Genomic DNA, 24,909 nt, shown 5'->3' with positions numbered 1-24,909 from the left:
GGAGAGTTGGGCAGAGAAATGGCAGATGGAGTTCAATCAGGGCAAATGCGAGGTGATGCATTTTGGAAGATCCAATTCAAGAGTGAACTATACAGTAAATGGAAAAGTCCTGGGGAAAATTGATGCACAGAGAGATTTGGGTGTTCAGGTCCATTGTTCCCTGAAGGTGGCAACGCAGGTCAATAGAGTGGTCAAGAAGGCATACGGCATGCTTTCCTTCATCGGACGGGGTATTGAGTACAAGAGTAGGCAGGTCATGTTACAGTTGTATAGGACTTTGGTTCGGCCACATTTGGAATACTGCGTGCAGTTCTGGTCGCCACATTATCAAAAGGATGTGGATGCTTTGGAGAGGGTGCAGAGGAGGTTCACCAGGATGTTGCCTGGTATGGAGGGCGCTAGCTATGAAGAGAGGTTGAGTAGATTAGGATTATTTTCATTAGAAAGACGGAGGTTGAGGGGGGACCTGATTGAGGTGTACAAAATCATGAGAGGTATAGACAGGGTGGATAGCAAGAAGCTTTTTCCCAGAGTGGGGGATTCATTTACAAGGGGACACGAGTTCAAAGTGAAAGGGGAAAAGTTTAGGGGGGATATGCGTGGAAAGTTGTTTACGCAGAGGGTGGTGGGTGCATGGAACGCATTACCAGCGGAGGTGGTAGACGCAGGCACAATAGCCTCTTTTAAGATGTATCTAGACAGATACATGAATGGGCAGGAAGTAAAGAGATACAGACCCTTAGAAAATAGGCGACAGGTTTAGATAGAGGATTTGGAGCGGCGTAGGCTTGGAGGGCCGAAGGGCCTGTCCTGTGCTGTAATTTTCTTTGTTCTTTGTTCTTTGTTCAGGTGGTCGAAGTTTCAGTAGGGGAGCATTTTGGGAACAGTGACCATAATTCCATAAGTTTTAAGTTACTTGTGGATAAGGATAAGAGTAGTCCTCGGGTGAAGGTGCTAAATTAGGGTAAGGCTAATTATAACAATATTAAGCAGGCACTGAAGAATTTAGATTGGGGGCGGCTGTTTGAGGGTAAATCAACATCTGACAAGTGGGAGTCTTTCAAACGTCAGTTGATTAGCATCCAGGACCAGCATGTTCCTGTGAGGATGAAGGATAGGTTTGGCAAATTTCGGGAACCTTGGATAACGAGGGATATTGTGAGCCTCGTCAAAAAGAATAAGGAAGCACTCGTGAGGGCTGGAAGGCTAGGAACAGACGAATCCCTTGAGGAATATAAAGACAGCAGGAAAAAAAAACAAAGAAAGGAAGGAACTTAAGCAAGGAGTCAGGAGAGCTGAAAGGAGTTCTGAGAAGTCATTGGCAAACAGGATTAAGGAAAATCCCAAGGCTTTTTATACATATATAAAGAGCAAGAGGGTAACCAGGGAAAGGGTTGGCCCACTCAAGAACAGAGAAGGGAATCTACATGTGGAGCCAGGGGAAATGGGCGAGGTACTAAATGAGTACTTTGCATCAGTATTCACCAAAGAGAAGGACTTGGTGGATGATGAGCCTAGGGAAGGGAGTGTAGATAGTCTCAGTCATCTCATTATCGAAAAGGAGGAGGTGTTGGGTGTCTTGCAAAGCATTAAGGTAGATAAGTCCCCAGGGCCTGATGGGATCTACCCCAGAATACTGAGGGAGGCAAGGGAAGAAATTGCTGGGGCCTTGACAGAAATCTTTGCATCCTCATTGGCTACAGGTGAGGTCCCAGAGGGCTGGAGAATAGCCAATGTTGTTCCTTTATTTAAGAAGGGTAGCAAGGATAATCCAGGAAATTATAGGCTGGTGAGCCTTACTTCAGTGGTAGGGAAATTATTAGAGAGGATTCTTCGGGACAGGATTTACTCCCATTTGGAAACAAATAAACTTATTCGTGAGAGGCAGCATGGTTTTGTGAAGGGGAGGTCCTGTCTCACTAATTTGATTGAGTTTTTTGAGGAAGTGACAAAGATGATTGATGAAGGAAGAGCAATGGATGTTATCTATATGGACTTCAGTAAAGCCTTTGACAAGGTCCCTCATGGCAGACTGATACAAAAGATGAAGTCACATGGGATCAGAGGGGAGCTGGCAAGATGGATACAGAACTGGCTTGGTCATAGAAGACAGAGGGTAGCAGTGGAAGGGTGCTTTTCTGAATGGAGGGATGTGACTAGTGGTGTTCCGCAGGGATCAGTGCTGGAACCTTTGCTGTTTGTTGTATATATAAATGATTTGGAGTAAAATGTAGCTGGTCTGATTAGTAAGTTTGCGGACGACACAAAGGTTGGTGGAGTTGCGGACAGTGATGAGGATTGTCAGAGGATACAGCAGGATATAGATCGGTTGGAGACTTGGGCGGAGAAATGGCAGATGGAGTTTAATTCGGACAAATGTGAGGTAATGCATTTTGGAAGGTCTAATGCAGGTGGGAAGTATACAGTAAATGGCAGAACCCTTAGGAGTATTGACAGACAGAGAGATCTGGGCGTACAGGTCCACAGGTCACTGAAAGTGGCAACGCAGGTGGATAAGGTCGGCAAGAATGGCATGCTTGCCTTCATCGGTCGGGGCATAGAGTATAAAAATAGTCAAGTCATGCTGCAGCTGTACAGAACTTTAGTTAGGCCACACTTAGAATATTGCGTGCAATTCTGGTCGCCACACTATCAGAAGGACGTGGAGGCTTTGGAGAGGGTACAGAAGAGGTTTACCAGGATGTTGCCTGGTCTGGAGGGCATTAGCTATGAGGAGAGGTTGGAAAAACTCGGATTGTTTTCACTGGAACGACGGAGGTGGAGGGGCGACATGATAGAGGTTTACAAAGTTATAAGCGGCATGGACAGAGTGGATAGTCAGAAGCTTTTTCCCAGGGTGTAAGAGTCAGTTACTCGGGGACATAGGTTTAAGGTGAGAGGGGCAAAGTTTAGAGGGGATGTGCGAGGCAAGTTCTTTACACAGAGGGTGGTGACTGCATGGAACTTGTTGCCAGGGGAGGTGGTGGAAGCAGGTACCATAGAGACGTTTAAGAGGCATCTTGACAAATACATGAATAGGATAGGAATAGAGGAATACGGACCCCGGATGTGCAGAAGGTTTTAGTTTAGGCAGGCATCAAGATTGGCGCAGGCTTGGAGGGCTGAATGGCCTGTTCCTGCGCTGTACTGTTCTTTGTTCTTTGTTGTTCTTTGTTCTTGCCATTGATTTGGGTGATGGCCTGTTCCGCTTTTGGAGGTTTTTTCTTTGTGGTTTTCCTTTGTACCACTTGCCACTGACCTGTTTGTCCATCTGCTGCCTCCTCCTCCATTGATTCTGTCTGTGGAGGAGGGGTTTCCGGGTGCAGGGTCGGTGCTGGGTCGCTGGTTTCAGCTGCCTCCCCTTTCTTCTCCTTCTCAGGTTGAAGTTCCTCACTGCGAATGTTGCTTATCTCCTTTCGAACACCGGACGCCTTCGTCGAACCTTCTCCTGGCCTTTCCTTGGACCTTGCCGCCTGAGCATAACTGAGGCAGCGTTTGGGGCAGGTTTTGTAGAGGTGGCCTGCTGCACCGCACAAGTTGCAACACTTAGTCTGCTTACAGTCCTTGGTCTGATGGCCTTCCTCCTTGCAGTTCTTGCAAACAACCGTGCTGCAGTTTGATGCCACGTGACCAGATTTGCCACAGGTGCGGCAAACTCTGGGCTGCCCAGCGTAGACCAAGAACCCTTGACTACCCCTGATAGCGAAGCTGGAGGGAGGGTGGATGATGGCTCCACTGGCATTGACCTTCAAGGTCACCTTGACCTGCCGCTTTCTGGTCCAAATCCCAAAGGGGTCCTTGACATCAGTGCTGCTGCCGGCCACCTCGACGTACCTGGCGAGAAAGATGAGTACATCCACCACCGGAACATGGGGGTTGTAGAGGTGAATTGTCATCACTCGGTCATGTTATGATGGAAGCGTGAAGAGCGTCTCCGCTGTGAGCATCGACAGTGGCGCCCGGTCCCCTTTCTCCTTGAACGCCTTCAGGAACTTGATGCATCCCGCCACGTTCCGGAACGTCACGTCGTAGTATCCACTGCTGGGGAAATCCTGCAGGCAGAAGACGTCCGTAGCTTGAAATCCACAGCAATCAAAGAGGATTTTCTTGATGAAGAAGGTGCGATCGACTGGTGCATCTCCTTCCTTGTCCTTCACAACCACCCGAACGGTGTTCCGCACTCCCTAGCCTGAAGCTCGAAGATTGGTTATAGCCATTTTACTCAAAGCCTACCCAGGATCAAAAAGCAATGATCATGGTCTCTTCTCTGCCAAGTAAGCACTGATAAGAACAGATACCACACTTGATCTTAGCCAAAAGGCCGAGAAGCGGGGTCCCAAAGCACTTCAGTGATGTGATGTCATGTATAAACAAAACAAACAACAAAGCCAGATAGACCATCTGATACTATCAGCAACATGCACATCACTGCCAAACCGACCTCAATGTCGTCATCAGCAGGAAAAAGTCTGCTTCATGTGGAAAGCTGCAAAACTGCTACATGCCAGATAAAACAGCAGATTTATCAATGCTGCATCAGGTCATAAATGCGAGCATGTTTGTCATCTTTCAGCAGTAAACAGATACTTGTTATTCACAGACAGTGAAGAAAGTAGACATTGGCGGGGATACTTAATGGTTTGTATCGCATTCATCACCCAATATACGCCCTGTTTAATATTCAATACCATCGGCTTCAATAGAATGAATATCCGAGATGTTATATAGCGGGCAGCAAATGCAATTCTGACTGTTCTGCATCTCTGCCCATGTTCAGTTTCATTCTCAGTATGCTTTAACGAGTAAGGAACTTAAGTGTAAAAGGCAAGTTGTTTTTAAGAAGATCTCAGACTACTTTTGGGAACAGGAAAAGACAATTAGGCCAACATTTACAGCCAGACTACATAACAACATTTACCCACAAAACACTTGTAGATCAGCCGTACCGCCTTTACACCATGTTGCTCAATACCTCCTCTCTCTGGAAACATGTCTAATTTTCTTTAGAACCTCTTAAAGGCATTTCCGCACAAATTCCACCCCTTTCTTCCTCCTAACTTTCTCATTTTTAACTTACATCTTTCGACATTACAGTTCTGATATGTCATCACTGTATTGAAGATAACCAAATTTGTCTGCACATTGCCCGATTCTATGCAATATTTTTACATCTGTATCGAGGGAATGCCAACTTGAAGTGTGAGAAATATGATGCAAAAACAACATTGCCTTTGTGACATGCCCAGTGGATCTACCACTCCAGCAGTCTGCATTGAGGGTCTTTTTTCATGTGAAACTGCTCACTAGCAACTTCTTTGTGTAAATCTACTTTGTGAGCTGTCACTTCCTTGCAGCATAGGAACTATGTTTCTAGGGAGTTACCATTCTGGAGGTTACCATTGACCAGAAAATTAACTGCACATAAATACTGTGGCTACAGGTCAGAGGCTGGGAAGTCTGCGGCGAGTAACTCACCCCCTGACTCGCCAAAGCCTGTCCACCATCTACAAGGCACAAGTCAGGAGTGTGATGGAATACTCTCCACTTGCTTGGATGAGTGCAGTTCCAAAAATACTCAAGAAGCTAGACACCATCCAGGTCAAAGCAGCACTTTTGATTGACACCCGATCCACCACCTTAAACATTCACTCCCTCCACCACCAATGCATAGTGGCAGCAGTGTGTAACATCTACAAAATACACTGCAGCAACTCATCAAGGCTCCTTCAATAGCACCTTCCAAACCCGTGATCTCTACCACCCAGAAGGACAAGGGCAGCAGATGCATGGGAACACCACCGCCTGCAAGTTCCCCTCCAAGCCACACACCATCCTGACTTGGAACTATATCGCCGTTCCTTCACTGTCTCTGGGTTAAAATCCTGGAATTCCCTTCCTAACAGTACTGTGGGTGTACCTACCCCACATGGACTGCAGTGGTTCAAGAAGGTAGCTCACCACCACCTTCTCAAGGGTAATTAGGGATGGGCAATAAATGCTGGCCTTGCCAGCGAGACCCACATCTCCTGAACGAATAAAGAAAATCAAAAACAGTTCTTCAAAATTACATTGGATGACTGATATGAGGAAATGAGTTTTATACCCGAGGCACAGACTTTGGCCAGAACATCAACATGGAAGACAATAGTAAGTTGCAATTGACACTAAGGGCTAAATTTTATCAGCCCCTCGCAGGTTCTGGAGGTGGCACCAGATGCAGGTCCCGTCACTACACGTCACAACGTGTGCGGCTGACTGACTGCAATCACATGGCGGCTGGCCCACTTGAATGCAAGAGGTGCAGGGCCGTCCCATTGGAGGATGGGGGCAGGTGATGAGGTACCAATGGCGTGGTAGACTGAGAGAAACGCAGGTGCAGGCGCCATATTTAAAGCCCTGCCAGCGCCGCTTGGACTATTAATTCATGTGGTGACTTTGCTGCTGCTTTGCCTTTGTGTTGCTATGCTGCTGCCTGGAGACCCTGTGCTGTTGACACCCCCTGCCTGGAGACTCTGTGCTGCTGACCGCCCCCCCCTCCACTGCCTGGAGATTTTGTGCTGTTGAACCCCTCTGCCTGGAGATCCTGTGCTGCTGACCCCCCCTGGCTGGAGACCCTGTGCTGCTGACACCTCCCCCCCCACCCAACCGCTAGCTGGAGACACTGTGCTGCTGACCCCCACTGGCTGGAGACCCTGTGCTGCTGACTGTAGTCCCTATGCTGCTGTACTGCTGACTCCCTGGCTAAATACCCTGTGTTGCTGTGATCTGACCAAGGCCTCATAACTCCAGGAGCTGACTGGGAGCCAAGAGGTACCATTTCAGGTGGAAGGCACCAGGTGGCCTACAGCTTATCGATGCCGCCCTGTGGATTCTCCTCCAGACTGTGTGGGAATGGTGGGAGCTCCTCTTCCAAAGAGATAGCAGGAGGAGATCCTCCCGCTTGACCAAGCAAGCCTGGTCAGAGATCACAGATGAGGTCAGCAGCTGTGGAGTCCCCCTCTGAAACTGGGTCTAGAGCCACAAAAGTCAATGACCTCCTTCCCTCCGCCCAGGTGAGTCCTCCATACACATCCCATCTTTGGGTGTTGCATGTGGCCACACAGGAGGGAGCGCGACATGGTCAGGGAGTGACTTCAAAGGGTGTGGCAAGGGGCTAAGGCAACAGCAGATCAAATCATATGCATGACTGCATTTCCAAGACAGCTGGCTTCTGTCCTAGCTTGACCTCCTTGAGAGCAGTCATGAGGAGGAAGCAATTGGGAGCTGCCATCAGGAGTAAAAATGCTGCCACCATAACAAGTGTCCCTCTGCTATCTGTGAGACGACTAACAGTCATAGAGTCATAGAGTTATACAGCACAGAAACAGACCCTTCGGCCCATTGTGTCTGTGCCGGCCTTCAAGCACCTAACTACTCTAATCCCATTTTCCAGCACTTGGCCCGTAGCCTTGTATGCAAGGCATTTCAAGTGCTCATCTAAATACTTCTTAAATGTTGTGAGGGTTCCTGCCTCTACTACCTCTTCAGGCTTGTGCCTACCATTGCAGAAGAAAGCCTCCCAGAGAGCCAGTGCAGTTTCAGAGCAAACAAAGGCACAACAGACATGGTATTTGCACTTAGACAATAAGAAAAGTGTCATGAAGGTCCCTCTTTCTGCTCACAGGAGTTTTCTTCAGGTCCTCATCCTTCTTGGTCAGCAAGGAGGTTCAAGTGAGTCTTGAAAGGGAGGAGCAGAGGCTGACCTCCGCATCTGAGGGGCTCCCCTCAGGGCACTCTGAGTGGGGACACCTGCTCCTCACTCCTCTGCCAGTGAGCCCAGCTCTAGTAGCTGTGATGACTGAGGAGGGTCCTGCATCAATATCTTCTTCTCTTCCTCTCTCATTGCTTCCCTTTCCAGGTCCATTGGCTGTGGAATGTGTTTGAGCTTGCTGAAGGGTGAGAGTTCGCTGACAGCTATGGAGACAGAGCCATCCCAGATTCCACTGCAGTGGTGAAATTCCTCTATTAAAAATGCAGGATCTGTATATGTAGTGTCAGCTATGGTTCAGTGGGAAGCACTTCACTGCTATGTCAGAAAGTTTTGGATTCAACTCCCATTGCAGAGAATAAGCACAAAATCTAAGCTGATGTTCCAGTGCAGTATTGAGGGAGTGCTGCAGTGTTGGAGGTGTCGTCCTTTGGGTAAACCATATCCTTGGTTAAAGCAAGCGCCTGTCTACCTTCTGGAGTAAACATAAAAGAAAATTGAAAAAAACACCAGGTGGGGTGAGGTTCTCCCCAGTGTCCTGGCCAATATTTATCCCTCAACCAACATAATTAAGAACAGATTATCTGGTCACTATCTCATTACTGTTTGCGGGATCTTGCTGTAGACAAATTGGCTGCTGAATTTCCAGAATTACAACAGTGGGTTCACTTCATTGTAAGCACTTTGGGATATTCTGAGGTTGTGAATGATGCTATATAAATGGAAAACGACTTTCACAGCTTTCACAGGGGGCTTTTTCTATGGATGCTGGGATAGCATTGCTTCTACGGAAAAGCTCATGGGGTAGACTTTCAACATGTTGCCCAATAGTAAACCTGGCATTGCAGATATTGACAGAAATGAAAGTCGGTTGGGTGTGGGGGGAGAGGAGTAGAGGGTTTAGGTAATGGTGGCCAGTCACAATGCCATTTTATAGCCCTTGATGCTCAGTTGAAAATCTAGCCCCTTGTTTTCTCTTGCTCACCAGCAAAATGTTTCAAGAAAACTGCTGGCAATTACTAAGCCATTCCACACGCATTAGATCATATCCCTGAGGTGAGACTGCAGGCCAATTGTGGGCAACTTTGGTTTATGGGTTTGCTGTTACGTGTATGGAGCTGTCTGACTTACGTAAGGGAGACATAAAGTGATACACAGATGTGTACCATTGATGCAACTGCTGGATTGAGAATAATTTATCCTGCCATCATCAACACAGGTTCTCCAATTGTTTAATTGTCATCATAAACATGCAACTTGCTCAATTTATAAATTGCAGAGCCTATCCAGTCTCTCTTCATAGCTGAAATGCTCCAGCCCAGGCAACATCCTGATGAATCTCCCCTGCACCCTCTCCAGTGCAATCACATCCTTCCTATAGTGTGGCGACCAGAACGGTACACAGTACTCCAGCTGTGGCCTAACTAGTGTTTTATACAGCTCCATCATAACCTCCCTGCTCTTATATTCTGTGCCTCGGCTAATAAAGGCAAGTATCCCATATGCCTTCCTGGCCACCTTATCTACCTGTGCTGCTGCCTTCAGTGATCTAAGGACAAGCACACCAAGGTCCCTCTGACCCTCTGTACATCCTATGGTCTAACCGTCCATTGTATATTCCCTTGCCTTTTTCGTGCTCTCAAAATGCATCACCTCACACTTCTAAACTCTCTGCCCTATTCCCCTCCATTTCTTACCCAAACAAGCTCCAAATAATAAGTGTCACTATATTTGGAGTGTGCCGAGCTCCTGCAGGGAATCCTCCAGGCGGATAGCACACTGAGGTGACCATTTTGTGTGCTGAGACTGAAGGTGGGTATTTCTTTGGTCAGAGCATTTGCTGCTATTTTTAACTCACCTCTGCTCGACATACTGCTTTACACATTAAACATGGATTTCTCAATCTGTTCCTGAGCATGGGAAGAGTGGGCGCCTAAGGCACCTACTGACCCCTCAGAATGGCTCAGAGCCATTGTGTTGCTGAGGACCTGCTAGTACTGATACATGCAGTTTTTAATAAATAGGAGCAGCTGGCATTGACCATAGAGGCCACCAGTGCCTTATCTCTCTCTCTTTTGTCCTTCCAGGAGAAACGAGCACGTAACGACCAAGTCAGGGCCCAGACTGGAGGACAGGTTCCCTACCTTCATCTGATCACAGCCATAGAAGAGGGAACTTTAGACATCATCAAGGTCGTGGACTACATGGAAGTTGGGCAAGCTGAAAGGAGAATCCATGGTGGATATGCCCTTGCTGTAGAGGGTGTTGCTCCTCGTCGCCACTAGACTCAAAATCTGAGAATCGTGCCAGCTGCTGCCTTCTTTTTGCTCAGGTGGTCCCTCAATTGTTTTTGACAGCCTTGTCCCCTCCTCTCATGCGCCCAAGATGCCAGGAGGGTGACGACCCCCCGCACTGCCCGAGTGCTTGCTGTGCTAACCTGATAGCAGCTGTGTGCCATTGGCTGAGTCCCCCACTGCGCCATTCCCTCTTTCGTGGGGCCCAGCTAATTCCCTGGGGCGGCCATTACTGACTTCCTATTGTGTGCCCGCCTCCATTTAGCCGGTCTGCTCCAGACAGCAGGTGCAGCCCGTGCACCCCGGTGAAAATCAGAAAATGCCCCTTAATGAGCTCTCATTCAGCTCTTTAAAATATTAATTGGCTTTTTTAATGGCATGCCAGCTAGCCAGTACTTTTGTCACCCACCTGCCTCTGTTCCTGCTCTATGAAAGAGTCAAGCCATTAACGGTTTCTTGCTCTCCACAGGTGTTGGATGGCCTGCTGAGTATTTGCAGCATTGTCTGTTTCTTTTTCAGTGTTGCAGCATCCACAGTATTTTGCTTTTGTATTTTCATTTGCTTTGTTTGAATTGTGAGATTAATTGAGGTAATGGTGTTTCTATTTGAACATAATTGTGAAATTACTATTTGAAAAATATCATTTGAAATAGTTTCATTTGGTCTGAAAATCTCACTGCCAAACAAGCACCCTCCCTGCCCCCCTCCACCAACTGTTGTCTTTCCATAGGGCTCATTTTATGTCTTTTATCCTTTTGAGGGAGGAAAGAAAATGGCCACCAATGTCCTCCAGGCTGCTCCTACTCCACCAGGTTCACTTCTTTCCCGTGTGTAAATGAGGTTTCTGCCGCATTTCCAATTAAGTTACGGCAGCAGCTCCAAGGAAAATTCCTGGCAAATGTTGCAGGCCTGCAAGTGCCATGAGTGACTTGACCCAGATGCGGTCAAGCATTTCATGACTCTTTAAAAGAAGACGAGCAGAAACCCTTGTGATAGAGCAGGTGTGTGGTTTTGAGTAAAGAAAGTGCATGGGTATTTGAAGAGGTAGCACTCAGCAGAAACAAGTTTTTCTGACAGACACTGAGAAAGAGTGTGATAGGCAAGGAGTTGAGTGAAGCTGTATGACTAGTAGAGGATGTATACTATTACCAGAACCTCGACTTACCTTAGCCACTCTAGTGAGGTTATTAAACCCTTTTCTGAGTCATGTGGCAGCTCTTGGTTTATTGGAGCCTGTTCTAAATAGTCTGCCAACTCCCTCCAGACAAGACTGTACCAGTCTCCTATGGAACTTGCTGTCATGAGAGCCCTCAGACTCCCCAGGCTCTCAGTTCCGCCAGAAATGTCTCCAAGCACTCATTGGTAAATGTAGAGGCCCTACCAGTTGTTGATTGCTCCATGGCTGCTGCTTCTTCTGCCTTGTGGCTGAGAAGTGAAATTTCCCTTTGATTGGCTTCAGCCTTTTAAAGACTGCACCAGCACCGTGGGTTGAATTTGATGCAGGCGGCAGGGGTGGGTTCCCGATGCTGGGCCAGAAAGTCAAGGGCATTTACCCCCCGGCTGCTTTTTACACGGGTCAGGCAACTAATTAGTTGCCGTCGGGACTGCTGTCCTTTTAAAGGATGACCACCCACGCACCACACCCCACCCCTCAGACATTGCCAGCCAATCAGAGGACTGGCAGTTAGTAGCACCACCAGAGCAGTGGCCACATCTGGGACTGCACCTGGAAGAAGATGAGGCCATGGAAGGACGCTGCCCTCCCAACCAGGTAAGTGGGGTCTGGGAGCACTGATGAGAGGTTGCGGTGGTGAGGGCAGGAGGGAGTTGCCACAGGGGTGGTTCCCATTACTGCTAGGAGGACCCTGCTTGGGCCAAAGAGTAGGCCTGAATTGGAGGCCCCACCCCAAGCCTGGAGGGAGGTGGCCAGGGTTCACTCCATGCAGTGGAGGGCCCTCCCACCACTGGTAAAATAGAAGTGAAAATAGGCCTTAATGGGCCACTTCCTGGCCCTTTGGCCTCTGGACTCAAGGATCATCCGCCACCTTCCCCACAGCTGACAACATAGCATGGTGGCGGGAAGGCAACAGGCACTCCACCCCCCACTTTCCCTCAGCATTTTACATGCCCCCATGCCTCCCAGCACGTCCTCAGAGGGCTGTTAAAATACAGCCATGTATTTCCTTCTCACCCAGCTGTGATAAGTCGAAAAAAGCCGACTTTCCCATGACCAAAATGCGTTGAATAGCTAGTGCAGGTTCTGGGGAAAACTTGTGGCAAGCTAGTGGGGGTTTCATGATGGTCAGTGTTAGGACCGGCCTAGCATAAACGGGAAGAGAATTTAGGCCTTCATATTTTCAGCTGAAGAGGAAGAAGAGAAGTTCAGACTAACACCAATAACTGTGGGATAATTCCCCCACTGTATAAACCCATACATATCTTCTTATCAGCTTGTGTACATGTACACAGTTGGAGCTGAAAGCAGGATGAGCAGCGTTAGTGATGAAGGAAATAGCTTCCATTTATTTATCTACCATTTCATATGGATTCAGCAATTTGCAGAATACCCAGTGGTGACACCCTCAAGCATGATGAATTGTCCTCCATCCACACATGGGAAGCTCTGGTTTCCTTCAAAACACAGAACACCACTGTATGGAAGAAGTACTGCGAAATATGAAAACTATCTCCTATGGGCAAACTGTAATTTAAAAAAAAAAATCAGGGCACACGAGTACCTATACAGCCTTTCCATGCAAATCAAAACTTGGGATCACTTATCATGCTATTCATCATGCAATTAAAATAAACCACATCTTGACAATAATTTTATCACATGACTACATGCTCAAAGTGTGAAACTAAAGACACACATGGATCGCTTTAGGTTTTGGAAAAAAACGATTCTTCAATGCGCTGTGACATTCTCACTAATGAAAAGAAATCTTTAAAACAATGTACAGTCTCAGTTCTTTGTACTTTTCTCCACCTGCAAGCTGTGAGGCTGGGTTCAAAAAACACTTCAAATAAAAATGGCAATAGATGCCTGAGATAGGCTGGAACGGATAACTGTTTAGTTTAAAAATGACCGTTGCTGGTCTGCTTCACACATGCTAACGCATTTCCACATCTGCTATTAAACCTATAAACAGAAGCAGCCATGTTCGCTCATAATGTGAAAAAGCTACAAAAGGAATTTCAAGAATTGCTTCTGTAGTACAAGTGTAAAAATCACTGATTGCGTTATTAGTAGGCAAACACTTAAAAGTTTCTGTTTGACATTACTTTATCCTCTATTTCAGCAGCTGCATTAGCCAATTAAAATTAATATCTCCATTAAAATAGCAGACAAGCATGTTTAGCAGTCCACTGTTAATATCAACAACAGCTTATTCTTAAACAGAACAGCCTGATGGCAACTAACAGTTCCGGCATATCTCAGACATCCACTGTCATTTTTGACAAGTAAACATTTCTCCATAAAAAAAATTAGTTATCATTTATTAATAAGATACAAACTGAAGAGTATAGCTGAAACAAAAATCTCAATATCACAGTCCTAATGTGCAATGCCATGAAATGATCTCACACTCACAAATGCATGAGAAATTTTCTCTGTATACTCTTTCTGTATATTTCTTTTTGCTTTGTATACTCAAAATCATTTTACTCAGGGCCTTTACAACAGGAAGGGAAAGGAGATTTTTTTTTTTAATCCACTGCAGCTGGATTTGATCAGAATCCCCAAACATTAAAGAATGTTTTGTTAACCCATTGTATTTCTCAGTGCCAGTTGTGACTGTTAAAGAATATCCAGCATCGGCATGAGGGGCCGAATGGCCTCCTTCTGTGCTGCATCATTCTATGACTGTTGACCGAATTGGAAATGTAGCGAATGTGCGACTGAGCACTGACACTGGTTGTACCTTATAGGAACATAGCAACAGGAGGAGGCCATTCAGCCTTTCGAATCTGATCCACCATTCAATAAGATCATGACTGATCTGTGACCTAACTCCACATACCTGTCTTTGCTCAATATCCCCTAATATATTTGGGAAACAAAAATCTATCAATCTCAGATTTAAAATTGTGAATTGGTCGGGCATCAACTGCCATTTGTGGAAGAGAGTTCCAAACTTCTACCACCCTTTGCATGTAGAAGCATTTCCTAATTTCACTCTTGAAAGACCTGCTCTAATTTTTAAGTACTCATATTTTTCATTATTCCTTGACACGGTTTAAAAGCAATACAAGTTCTGTATATTGAACTGAGGTATATATAGTTATTTAGCTATATGCATGGAATCATAGAATTTTACTGCAGGGAAGGAGGCCATTTGGCCCATCGTGCCTGTGCCGGTGGACAAGCAGCCATCCAGCCTAATCCCACTTTCCGTCTCTTGGTCTGTAGCCTTGCAGGTTACGACACTTCAAGTGTATATTCAAGTACTTTTTAAATGCTATGAGGGTTTCTGCCTCTACCACCCTTTCAGGCAGTGAGTTCCAGATCCCCACCACCCTCTGGGCGAAAAGATTTTCCTTCAAATCTCTTCTAAACCTCCTACCTCTTACCCTAAATCTGGGTCCCCTAGTTATGGACCCCTCAACCAAGGGGAATAGGGCCTCCCTATCGACTCTATATAGACTCTTCAGAATCTTATACACCTCAATTAGGTCTCCCGTCAGCCTCCTCTATTCCAAAGAAAACAACCCCAGCCAATCCAATCTTTCCTCATAAATAAAATTCTCTAGTCCAGGCAACATCCTCATAAATCTCCTTAGTATCCTCTCCAGTGCAGTCACATTTCCGATTGTGTGGTGACCAGACCTGCATGCAGTACTCCGCTGTGGCCTAACTAGTGTTTTATACAGTTCTAGCATAACCTTCCAGCTCTTATATTCTATGGCTCGGCTAATAAAGGCAAGTATCCCGTATGCCTTTTGCCCACCTTATCTACCTGTCCAGCCACCTTCAGGGATCTGTGATCATGCACTCCAAGGTCCCTCTGTTTCTCAGTATCCTACCATTTATTGTGTATTTCCTTGCCTTGTTAGCCTTCCCCAAATGCACTACCTCACACTTCTCCAGATTGCCTTGACCAGTCCATTGATAACTTCCTGAAGCTTTCTTCTTCATTTTTCATTGTTGTTTATCTGTCATACCACAGCGAGTAAGATTTGTCAGACATACTTCCACTGCTTCTAACTTTTTAGTTTATTGCGGCCTTTAGAATAGCTTTTTAGACTATGTCCCCTGGTCCTAGATTCCCCAACCAGTGGAGATAGGGGATATAGAGGGAAACTATCACTTTTCCTTAATATCTTGAAAACATCAATCAAATCACCCTTAATCTTCTAAATTCCAGGGAATACAACCCTAGTTTGTGTAATTCCTTCTCATAATTTAACCATTGGAGTCCAGGTATCATTCCAGCAAATCTACATTGCACTCCCTTGGAGGCCAATATATTGTGCTTCCATCTTTTGTTAAATTTTGATAATTTGTATTTGAAAACTGAAAAGGAGTCCATGGATGCTTTTTTTCTTTTACAAGGGTCACTGAGAGGTCTGGATTGTAAACAGTTACTGGAAGGCACCTGTCTCCAAATAATTACCTAGCAGGGGTTGTTTTTGACTTGGGGAGAAGTGACAGGTCAAGGTTAATAGGGGTCAGGAGGCTTGACTCTTGTGACATTGTGTTTGGTTTCACTTTGGACAGTGAGTTGGGATATGGACAATTGTTTGAAAAGACAGTTGGGGAAAAGTTTCCAAGGGAGCCAAAACACCCAGCTCAATCTGTTCCAGCTCTTTGAAAAAGCTTGCCTGTAAGAAACTGCCTGAAACCTCTGTGTCTGCATTTTCCCTGGAAAGCCTGTCAAAACTGATCTTCAATGTTGGCTGTCAAGAACTGTTCTAGGAAGATCCCAGTGACAGCCGTCTATACATATTTGGGATGCCAAACCAGAAAAGGACTTCTGACATCTTTTCACATCTTCTCTTCCTTTTTACTCAAGATTTAGCGAGTATTTTTGGCCAACATATTTTTGTGGGTTTTTTTGTACTAGAGCTCTAAAGAGTAAATCTTATTTTTTCGGTTAACGTGTATATGTGTGTTTGTGAAGGGATAAGGTAAAAAGGGAACTTTATATTTCAATCTGTGTATTTATGTTTTGCTTCATTATTGGTTAAGACTTGTTTCATAATAAATGGATAATTTTGTTGATTAAAGAAACCTGGTTGGTGTGTTTTATTCTGGGATAAAAAGAGTCTGATTGACTATATCAGTAAGTGGGAAGAAATGTGAATATATGTTATGACCTGTGGAGAAGTGAAACTAGAATAAGCAGTGCACTCCTCCTGCCTTGGTCGTAACAATATCGTTCCTGAAGATTGGTGCCAGAATGGAACACAGTACTCCAGGTGTGGTCTAACTAGAATTTTATATAGCTGTAGTATGACTTCTAACCCTTTGTATTCTAATCCTCTAGACATAAAGGTCAGCAGTCCATTAGCCTTTCTGATTATTTCTTGTACCTGTCCATGACATTTAAATGATCTAGCTACTTGGACCCCGAAGCTTTTTACCATTTGGAGAGTATTCTGATCTATCCTTTTTAGATCAGAAGTGGATGACCTCACTCTTGTGTATATTGAAACCCAGTTGTCAGTTTTGCCCGTTCATTCAATCTATTACTATTTTCCATCTACACTGCTTATAATGCTCCCTATCTTTGCATCATTGGCAAACTTGGATATGTGCACCTCTATCCTGTCATCTAAGTCTTTAATAAATACAGTAAACAGTTGAGACCCCAACATCCCTGTGGGAATGCCACTAATCACATCCTACCAATTAGGATACCTGCCCATTACAGCTACTCTCTGTCGAATGTCGCTTAGCCAATCTCCTAACCAGGTCAATAATTTGCCCTCAGTTTTATGAGCTTCAAGTTTAGCAAACAGTCTTTAATGAGGGATTTTGTCAAACGGCTTCTGGAAGTCTACATAAATAACATCCCGTCTACTACTTTAGTGACCCCCTCAAAAAAATCCTTACACATCTATACAGGCTCTCTCTGATCAGCTGAAAATGTTCAATGTGTTCAGTCACTCCACCCTTAATTATAGAACTTAGTAATTTCCTGAGAACAGATATTAGGCTAACTGGCCTATAATTCCCTAGTTTTCCTTTCTCACCTATCTTAAATAGTGGAGTGACATGTGCATTTCCAATTTAAAGTATTGGTTCCTGAATCGAGAGAACTTTTGAAGATCCTAGTTAGGGCTTCTGCAAAGTTCTCATCTACTTCCTTTAAAACCCTGGGATTGCAACCGTCTGGTCCTGGGGCTTTGACAGTCTATGATGTTTTTCAGATTTTCTGCAATATGACAGCTCAAAACATTATACGAATTGTCAATAAAAGAAAATTTATAAACTATTATAATTATTTTTTCACATTATTCAGATTTTTCATAATTTCTTTACCTATTTACACAGTTTGAAACAATACAAAGCATATCAAACTAAAGTATACATAATTATTTATCAATATCCATAGTTATTTACCTAGTGCTCCAGTAGTGAGCAAGATCTGTCAGAGAGAGCGCAGAGTTCAGCAAATATAAAAATTATAACTGAACAAGTGAAACTAAATTCTGTTTTATGCAGACCTGTTGCTTGAAATAGCTTCATATTTAAGGCGGGGAGGCGACAATAAAACAGAAAATGCTGTAAATTTTCAGCATGTCTGGCAGCATCTGTGGAGAGAGAAACAGTTCATGTTTCTCGTGGGTAACCTTTCATCAGAACTGGCCATTGAGCCAGAAGGAAACCTTGACTGACAATGACTAGCCATTTAATAAATAAGACACAAAGAGAAATTAAACATTCTGAACATTGGTTTGTACACACAGGATTATAACAATCTTCCGGATGCGAAGGTTTGTTGTGATGAAAGTAATACATTTCTTAGTTCATGCTTCAATGTTGTGACTTTCTTCAACGACAACTGGGTGACATTCGTCAGTTTTTGAGATTGGTATGTAATAGCCAATCCAATTCTGTTGAGGGAGGAAAAACTCACTTTAATATTAATGCTTTTAGTTTGCTTTAGTTATCATAGAATCATAGAATTATTCAAGAAGGGATGAACCAGGTAATTACAGGTCAATGAGTCTAACATCAAATATAGGGAACCTATTGGAAAAAATTCTGAGGGACAGGATTAATCTCCACTTGGAGAGGCAGGGATTAATAAAGGATAGTCAGCATAACTTTGTTGGGGGGGAGATCATGTTTAAAAAACTTGATTGAATTTTTCAAGGAGGTGACTAGATGTGTAGATGAGGGTAAAGCAGTTGATGTAGTCTACATGGACTTCAGCAAGGCTTTTGATAAGGTCCCGCATAGGAGACTGGTTAAGAAGGTAAGAGCCAATGGGATAAAAACAAGAAATGCTGGAAATACTCAGCAGGTCTGGCAGAATCTGTGGAGAGAGAAGCAGAGTTAACGTTTCAGACCCCTCTTCAGAATTTATTTACTCTATCAAAACCCTTCATGATTTTGAACACCTATTAAATCTCCTATTAGCCTTCTCTGCTCTAAGGAGAACAACCCCAGCTTCTCCGGTCTCCCCACATAACCGAAGTCCCTCATCCCTGGCACCATTCAAGCAGATCTCATCAGCATCTTCTCTGAGGTCTTGGCAATTTTCCTGAAGTGTGGTGCCCAGAATTGAACACATTACTCCAGCTGAGGCCGAACCAGTGTTTTAGTTATATAGATTATTTTCGTCATAAATATTCTTCAATTACTTTTCCCAATACCTCCTTCTTACCAAATTGTGCTTGGCTGGGGTACAACTCCACAAGTTGCCAGATGTGCGTTAGAGGGACAATGTTCCAAGGTGCTTCCCAGAGTGTAACCAGACAAAAATTGTCACTGAACCAAAGAAAGAGATATTACGAGTGTGAATAAAAGATTTGCCAATGAGGTGGATTTTAAGAAGCATCTTAAAGGAGGAAAGGCCCAATGCTTAGGGCCTTAACGGCTGAAAGAATCGATGCCTTTTATTAAGGAGGGGAGTGATAATGGTCGATTTGAATGGGAGGGAGATAGTACCTGAGGAGAGAGAACAGTTTACAACATTAGCTATAATGGGAGCCAGGGGAAAAAACTGAGTTGGAATAGAGTCAAGAGAGAGGGAGGTGGGTCTCATGAGTTCGGAGAAGGCACTAGGGGCAGATAGGACAGAAACTAGTGTAAGTAGGCTCAGTGCCAGAACTATTGATCAAAGGTGATCAACCTGAAATGTGAATTCTTTTCTCTCCCCATCTGCTGTTTCCAGCATTTTCTGTTTTTATTTATAATAGTTTTTTCCAGCCACTTCAATCAGCTCCTATTTTCCATCATGTCCTTTTGGTATTCAGTAGCTAATAAGTAGTAGCTTGGCTTGAAATTGGTAGCTTGCATCCAATTTTGATGCGTGCGTCTTTCTATCTTAGTTGATCGGAAGCCACTTCTCTAGCTCTCCCTTGAAATGTGGCTTGAGTGAAATCCGCACTTTATCTCTCATCTCATCCAGAGTGGTTTAACTACTCAATCCTTATCAATGCACCCTATATGCTGATCAATGGGATGTAGATTGGGCAGGGTCTATAACTAGCCAGTGATCCACTACACCACTTATAAAACAAAGACAAACATTTACCCACTGACTCCGCTTCCTCAATTGTGTTACTTCTGTTTTGTTGAATATGAAGAAGAAACTGTTTGAACCCTGAAGCCGTCTGCCATTTGAATCATCAGACAGGCTCAGATTTCATTCCCAGATGAAGCACTGAGAGTGAGAAAGAACGAATGTTTATATAGTACCTTCCATATTCAAGCGAGAACACTCAAAATTGAACATTATTATTTGTAAAAATGAGCCACTGGCTTTTGAGAATGGACATTGCATGCCTGAAGAGGAATTATTTATAAAATTAAGTTTTTCCATTCTATGCAAAACACAAAATGTAGCATTAGGCACAAATAATGAGGTGATTAAAAGAACAAAGAACAAAGAACAGTACAGCACAGGAACAGGCCATTCGGCCCTCCAAGCCTGCGCCAATCTTGATGCCTGCCTAAACTAAAACCTTCTGCACTTCTGGGGACCGTATCCCTCTATTCCCATCTTTTTCATGTATTTGTCAAGATGCCTCTTAAACATCGTTATCGTACCTGCTTCCACTACCTCCCCCAGCAGCAAGTTCCAGGCACTCACCATCCTCTGTGTAAAGAACTTGCCTCGCACATCCCCTCTAAACTTTGCCCCTCTCACCTTAAACCTATGTCCCCTAGTAACTGACTCTTCCACCCTGGGAAAAAGCTTCTGACTATCCACTCTGTCCATGCCGCTCATAACTTTGTAAACCTCTATCATGTCACCCCTCCACCTCTGTCGTTCCAGTGAAAACAATCCGAGTTTATCCAACCTCTCCTCATAGCTAATGCCCTCCAGACCAGGCAACATCCTGGTAAACCTCTTCTGCACCCTCTCCAAAGCCTCCACGTCCTTCTGGTAGAATTGCACGCAATATTCTAAGTGTGGCCTAACTAAAGTTCTGTACAGCTGCAGCATGACTTGCCAATTTTTATACTCTATGCCCCGACCGATGAAGGCAAGCATGCCGTATGCCTTCTTGACTACCTTATCCACCTGCGTTGCCACTTTCAGTGACCTGTGGACCTGTATGTCCAGATCTCTCTGCCTGTCAATACGCCTAAGGGTTCTGCCATTTACTGTATACTTCCCACCTGCATTAGATCTTCCAAAATGCATTACCTCACATTTGTCCGGATTAAACTCCATCTGTCATTTCTCCGCCCAAGTCTCCAAACGATCTATATCCTGCTGTATCCTGACAATCCTCATCATTATCCGCAACTCCACCAACCTTTGTGTCGCCCGCAAACTTACTAATAAGACCAGCTACATTTTCCTCCAAATCATTTATATAAACGACAAAGAGCAAAGGTCCCAGCACTGATCCCTGCAGAACCTCACTAGTCACATCCCTCCATTCAGAAAAGCACCCTTCCACTGCTACCCTCTGTCTTCTATGACAGAGCCAGTTCTGTATCCATCTTGCCAGCTCACCTCTGATCCCGTGTGACTTCACCTTTTGTACCAGTCTGCCATGAGGGACCTTGTCAAAGGCTTTACTGAAGTCCATATAGATAACATCCACTGTCCTTCCTTCATCAATCATCTTTGTCACTTCCTCAAAAAACTCAATCAAATTAGTGAGACACGACCTCCCCTTCACAAAACCATGCTGCCTCTCGCTAATAAGTTTGTTTGTTTCCAAATGGGAGTAAATCCTGTCCCGAAGAATCCTCTCTTATAATTTCCCTACCACTGATGTAAGGCTCACCGGCCTATAATTTCCTGGATTATCCTTGCTACCCTTCTTAAACAAAGGAACAACATTGGCTATTCTCCAGTCCTCTGGGACCTCACCTGTAGCCAATATGGATGCAAAGATTTCTGTCAAGGCCCCAGCAATTTCTTCCCTTGCCTCCCTCAGTATTCTGGGGTAGATCCCATCAGGCCCTGGGGACTTATCTACCTTAATGCTTTGCAAGACACCCTCCTTTTCGATAATGAGATGACTGAGACTATCTACACTCCCTTCCCTAGGCTCATCATCCACCAAGTCCTTCTCTTTGGTGAATACTGATGCAAAGTACTCATTTAGTACCTCGCCCATTTCCTCTGGCTCCACACTTAGATTTCCTTCTCTGTCCTTGAGCGGGCCAACCCTTTCCCTAGTTACCCTCTTGCTGTTTATATATGTATAAAAAGCCTTGGGATTATCCTTAATCCTGTTTGCCAATGACTTTTCATGACCCCTTTTAGCCCTCCTGACTCCTTGCTTAAGTTCCTTTCTACTGTCTTTATATTCCTCAAGGGATTCGTCTGTTCCTAGCCTTCCAGCCCTTACGAGTGCTTCCTTATTCTTTTTGACCTGGCTCACAATATCCCGCGTTATCCAAGCTTCCCGAAACTTGCCAAACTGATTCTTCTTTCTCACAGGAATATGCTGGTCCTGGATTCTAATCAACTGACATTTGAAAGACTCCCGCATGTCAGATGTTGATTTACCCTCAAACAGCCGCCCCCAATCTAAATTCTTCAGTCCCTGCCTAATATTGTTATAATTAGCCTTCCCCCAATTTAGCACCTTCACCTGAGGACTACTCTTATCCTTATCCACAAGTACCTTAAAACTTATGGAATTCTGGTCACTGTTCCCGAAATGCTCCCCTACTGAAACTTCGACCACCTGGCCAGGCTCATTCCCCAATACCAGGTCCAGTACGGCCCCATCCCTAGTTGGACTATCTACATATTGTTTCAAGAAACCCTCCTGGATGCTCCTTACAAATTCTGCCCCATCTATGCCCCTAGTACTAAGTGAGTCCCAATCAATATTGGGGAAGTTAAAATCACCCACCACTACAACCCTGTTACCTTTACATCTTTCCAAAATCTGTCAACATACCTGCTCCTCTACCTCCCGCTGCATTTGAATTTCTGACCATGAAGCATTTGGCATTTCATTAGTGCCTGCCTACCTGAAAATCACCATTGTATTCCTCAAACAATGCTTTGAACTTCTTTTGAGGATCGGGGATTGGTTTGAATATAATATCCAACACTTTGTACCTAAGCAATGTTAAGCACATTAATTAAATTCACATTAGCTTTACATTATTTTGCATATACATATAGAAGAGAGTTTGGGGTAGATCATGACTGTGCAATAGCGGAAAACTTGTGATATCAGGTCAGCAGCTTGTTTCATATCTCTCCCCATTACTATTTCCACTAACGTCAATGGGAGAGCTGTAAAATAGGCTGCCAACTCACTCATTCTACACTATCCCATAAAGTCCCATAAGTAGAAGTTAAGGTACTATAATTTATACACTACTCCATGGGATGAGACTTTGCATCAGCTTCACCATTGTGATTTCAATAGTATTTTATTCAACAAGGGCAACATTTTCCGAGTGAGGGGCTTAGCTCCGGCTTTTATTCAGTGACATTATAATTTGTCTCAGTGACCCTGGGTTAGGAAGTGAAATACCAGCCAGGATTGTCACACATGACAGCCATGCAATGATCCCTCCTGCAACTGCAGATGGGAAGATGTTGACTGTGGTCAAGTGTGATACCTCACAATGAAGTGGATTGATGAAACTCACTGCCTGATTCATGGTCCCTTGGTCTAGGCACCAGAGGAGGACTGGCACCAGGAAGGAGTCAGCACACTCAGAAGAGGAGCTGAGGGGTGAAAATTGGCAAAGGAAAAGAAATCTACTGGAATTAGACATATAGGAACAGGAGTAGGCCATTCCACCCCTTGAGCCTGTTCCACCATACGATGAGATCGTGGGTGAGCTGTATCTTAACTCCATCCAACCACCTTGGCTCCATATCCTTTTATCTGCTTGGTTAACAAATTGAGCTCTGATTTAAAATTATTCATTGAACTAGCATCGACTGCTTTCTGTGGGAGAGAGTTCCACACTTCTACCCCAATTTGAGTGAAGAAGTATCTCCTAAATTCTCTCTTGAATGGCTCTGATTTTAAGGTTATCTCCCCTTGTCCTAGACTCCTCCACCAGTAGAAAAAGATTTTCTCTATTTGCCCTATCAATTCATTTAAAAATGTTAAAAACCTCAATCACATTACCTCATAACCACCTATATTCCAGAATATGGCTGCAAGTGGAAGATGCACAAGAGATGGAACTGAGAAGATGCTGAATTTTTCACCAAGGTAATGAGGTCGAGAGATAACAGATTTTGGAAGGTTGAATACTAATTGGCATGACAGTTGAAGAATTTTGAATAGAACAGAATACTGATAGCAGCAACTAACTAAAAACCAAAACTCTGACTGATTTTGATCATCTTAAGAAGTAAGTCGTAAGATGAGAGAGAGCGAGAGACAAAAAGAGAGAGAACAAAAATAAAGAGAAAGAAAGAGAAAAAAGAGAAACAGAGAAACAGAAAGGATTGCATTTATATGGCACCTTCCATGACCTCCAAATAACCCCCATTCACTTTACAGTCAATGAAATACTTAAAGTATAGTCATGTTTGATACTTTTTGGAGATTTCAATATCTCAGAACCAGTAGAGCTGTAAAGTTTGTTGTAAATCTAGATTAATATTCTTTGAGTTTTGTTTGGTTACCCTCGGGAGATGGTGAACTACATGCCAAAGCTTTATCTTTGTAGTTGCCTTCTACAAGAAAATGAATGGATTAGATAAGTACGTGATGCAGCACATTGTACATAACCAGGGGTAGGATTGGGCTTGATGGAACAAATTGTTCCTGTCGTATCACATTTAGTGTTCTTATCTCCCGACACAGCGATGCAGCTGAAAATTGCCTGGAAGTTGCTCTGTGAAGCCAGTTGATTTTGAAACAAAGGGTGAGGATTTGAAAAAAACAAATTGAGAAGGATTGGAAACTGGAGAGAAACACAAAGTAATAAAATCAGGTTTCCTGATGGCTCAGTGGGTAAATCACAAGGCAGCGTGGTACTCCATCACACAGAGCAGGAAAGCACCAGTTTGATCAATTATGCTCATTGTGAGTTCACTGGCCTCAGTGATAACTGTGGTAGTGGAATTGCTAAAATTGTATTCAGGTTCCTCAAATTAATGAGGGGGTCAGAAAAAAACCAGCCAGTGTTCTTGTTCCTAACTGTTAGTACAGACCTCTGCTGGAAAGTGTATGAATATGGATATCAAAATAAGGACAGGTTCTCCTCCTTTTAAATAACATGCTAATGCTCAC

At 44.3% G+C, this 24,909-nt stretch overlaps 1 protein-coding gene and 1 pseudogene across 4 annotated transcripts in view; both read right to left on the bottom strand.

Moving 5' to 3' along the window:
* Positions 1-4,202: 4,202 nt before the first annotated feature.
* Positions 4,203-4,333, bottom strand: LOC137371625 (U2 spliceosomal RNA; annotated as a pseudogene).
* Positions 4,334-12,537: 8,204 nt separating this feature from the next.
* LOC137371158 (interleukin-5 receptor subunit alpha-like) overlaps positions 12,538-24,909 on the bottom strand; it is a 69,330-nt gene continuing 56,958 nt past the window's right edge. For 2 of the 4 annotated variants that reach the window (XM_068033216.1, XM_068033218.1), the window contains exons 10-11: positions 22,670-22,760; positions 12,538-18,105 (exon numbers count right to left, since the gene is read on the bottom strand). In XM_068033216.1, the coding sequence (XP_067889317.1) occupies positions 18,019-18,105; positions 22,670-22,760 (178 nt within the window). In that variant the 3' untranslated portion in view covers positions 12,538-18,018. Of the gene's footprint in view, positions 18,106-19,754; positions 19,884-22,669; positions 22,761-24,909 lie in introns of all 4 variants that reach the window. The other 2 variants (XR_010975189.1, XM_068033217.1) reach the window with 2 other exon arrangements.

The sequence above is a fragment of the Heterodontus francisci genome, chromosome 6 (assembly GCF_036365525.1).
Source record: "Heterodontus francisci isolate sHetFra1 chromosome 6, sHetFra1.hap1, whole genome shotgun sequence".
Taxonomy (NCBI): Eukaryota; Metazoa; Chordata; class Chondrichthyes; order Heterodontiformes; family Heterodontidae; genus Heterodontus; species Heterodontus francisci.
The sequence above is the reverse complement of the archived record's forward strand: the minus strand, read 5'-3'. Positions and strand labels throughout refer to the sequence as shown.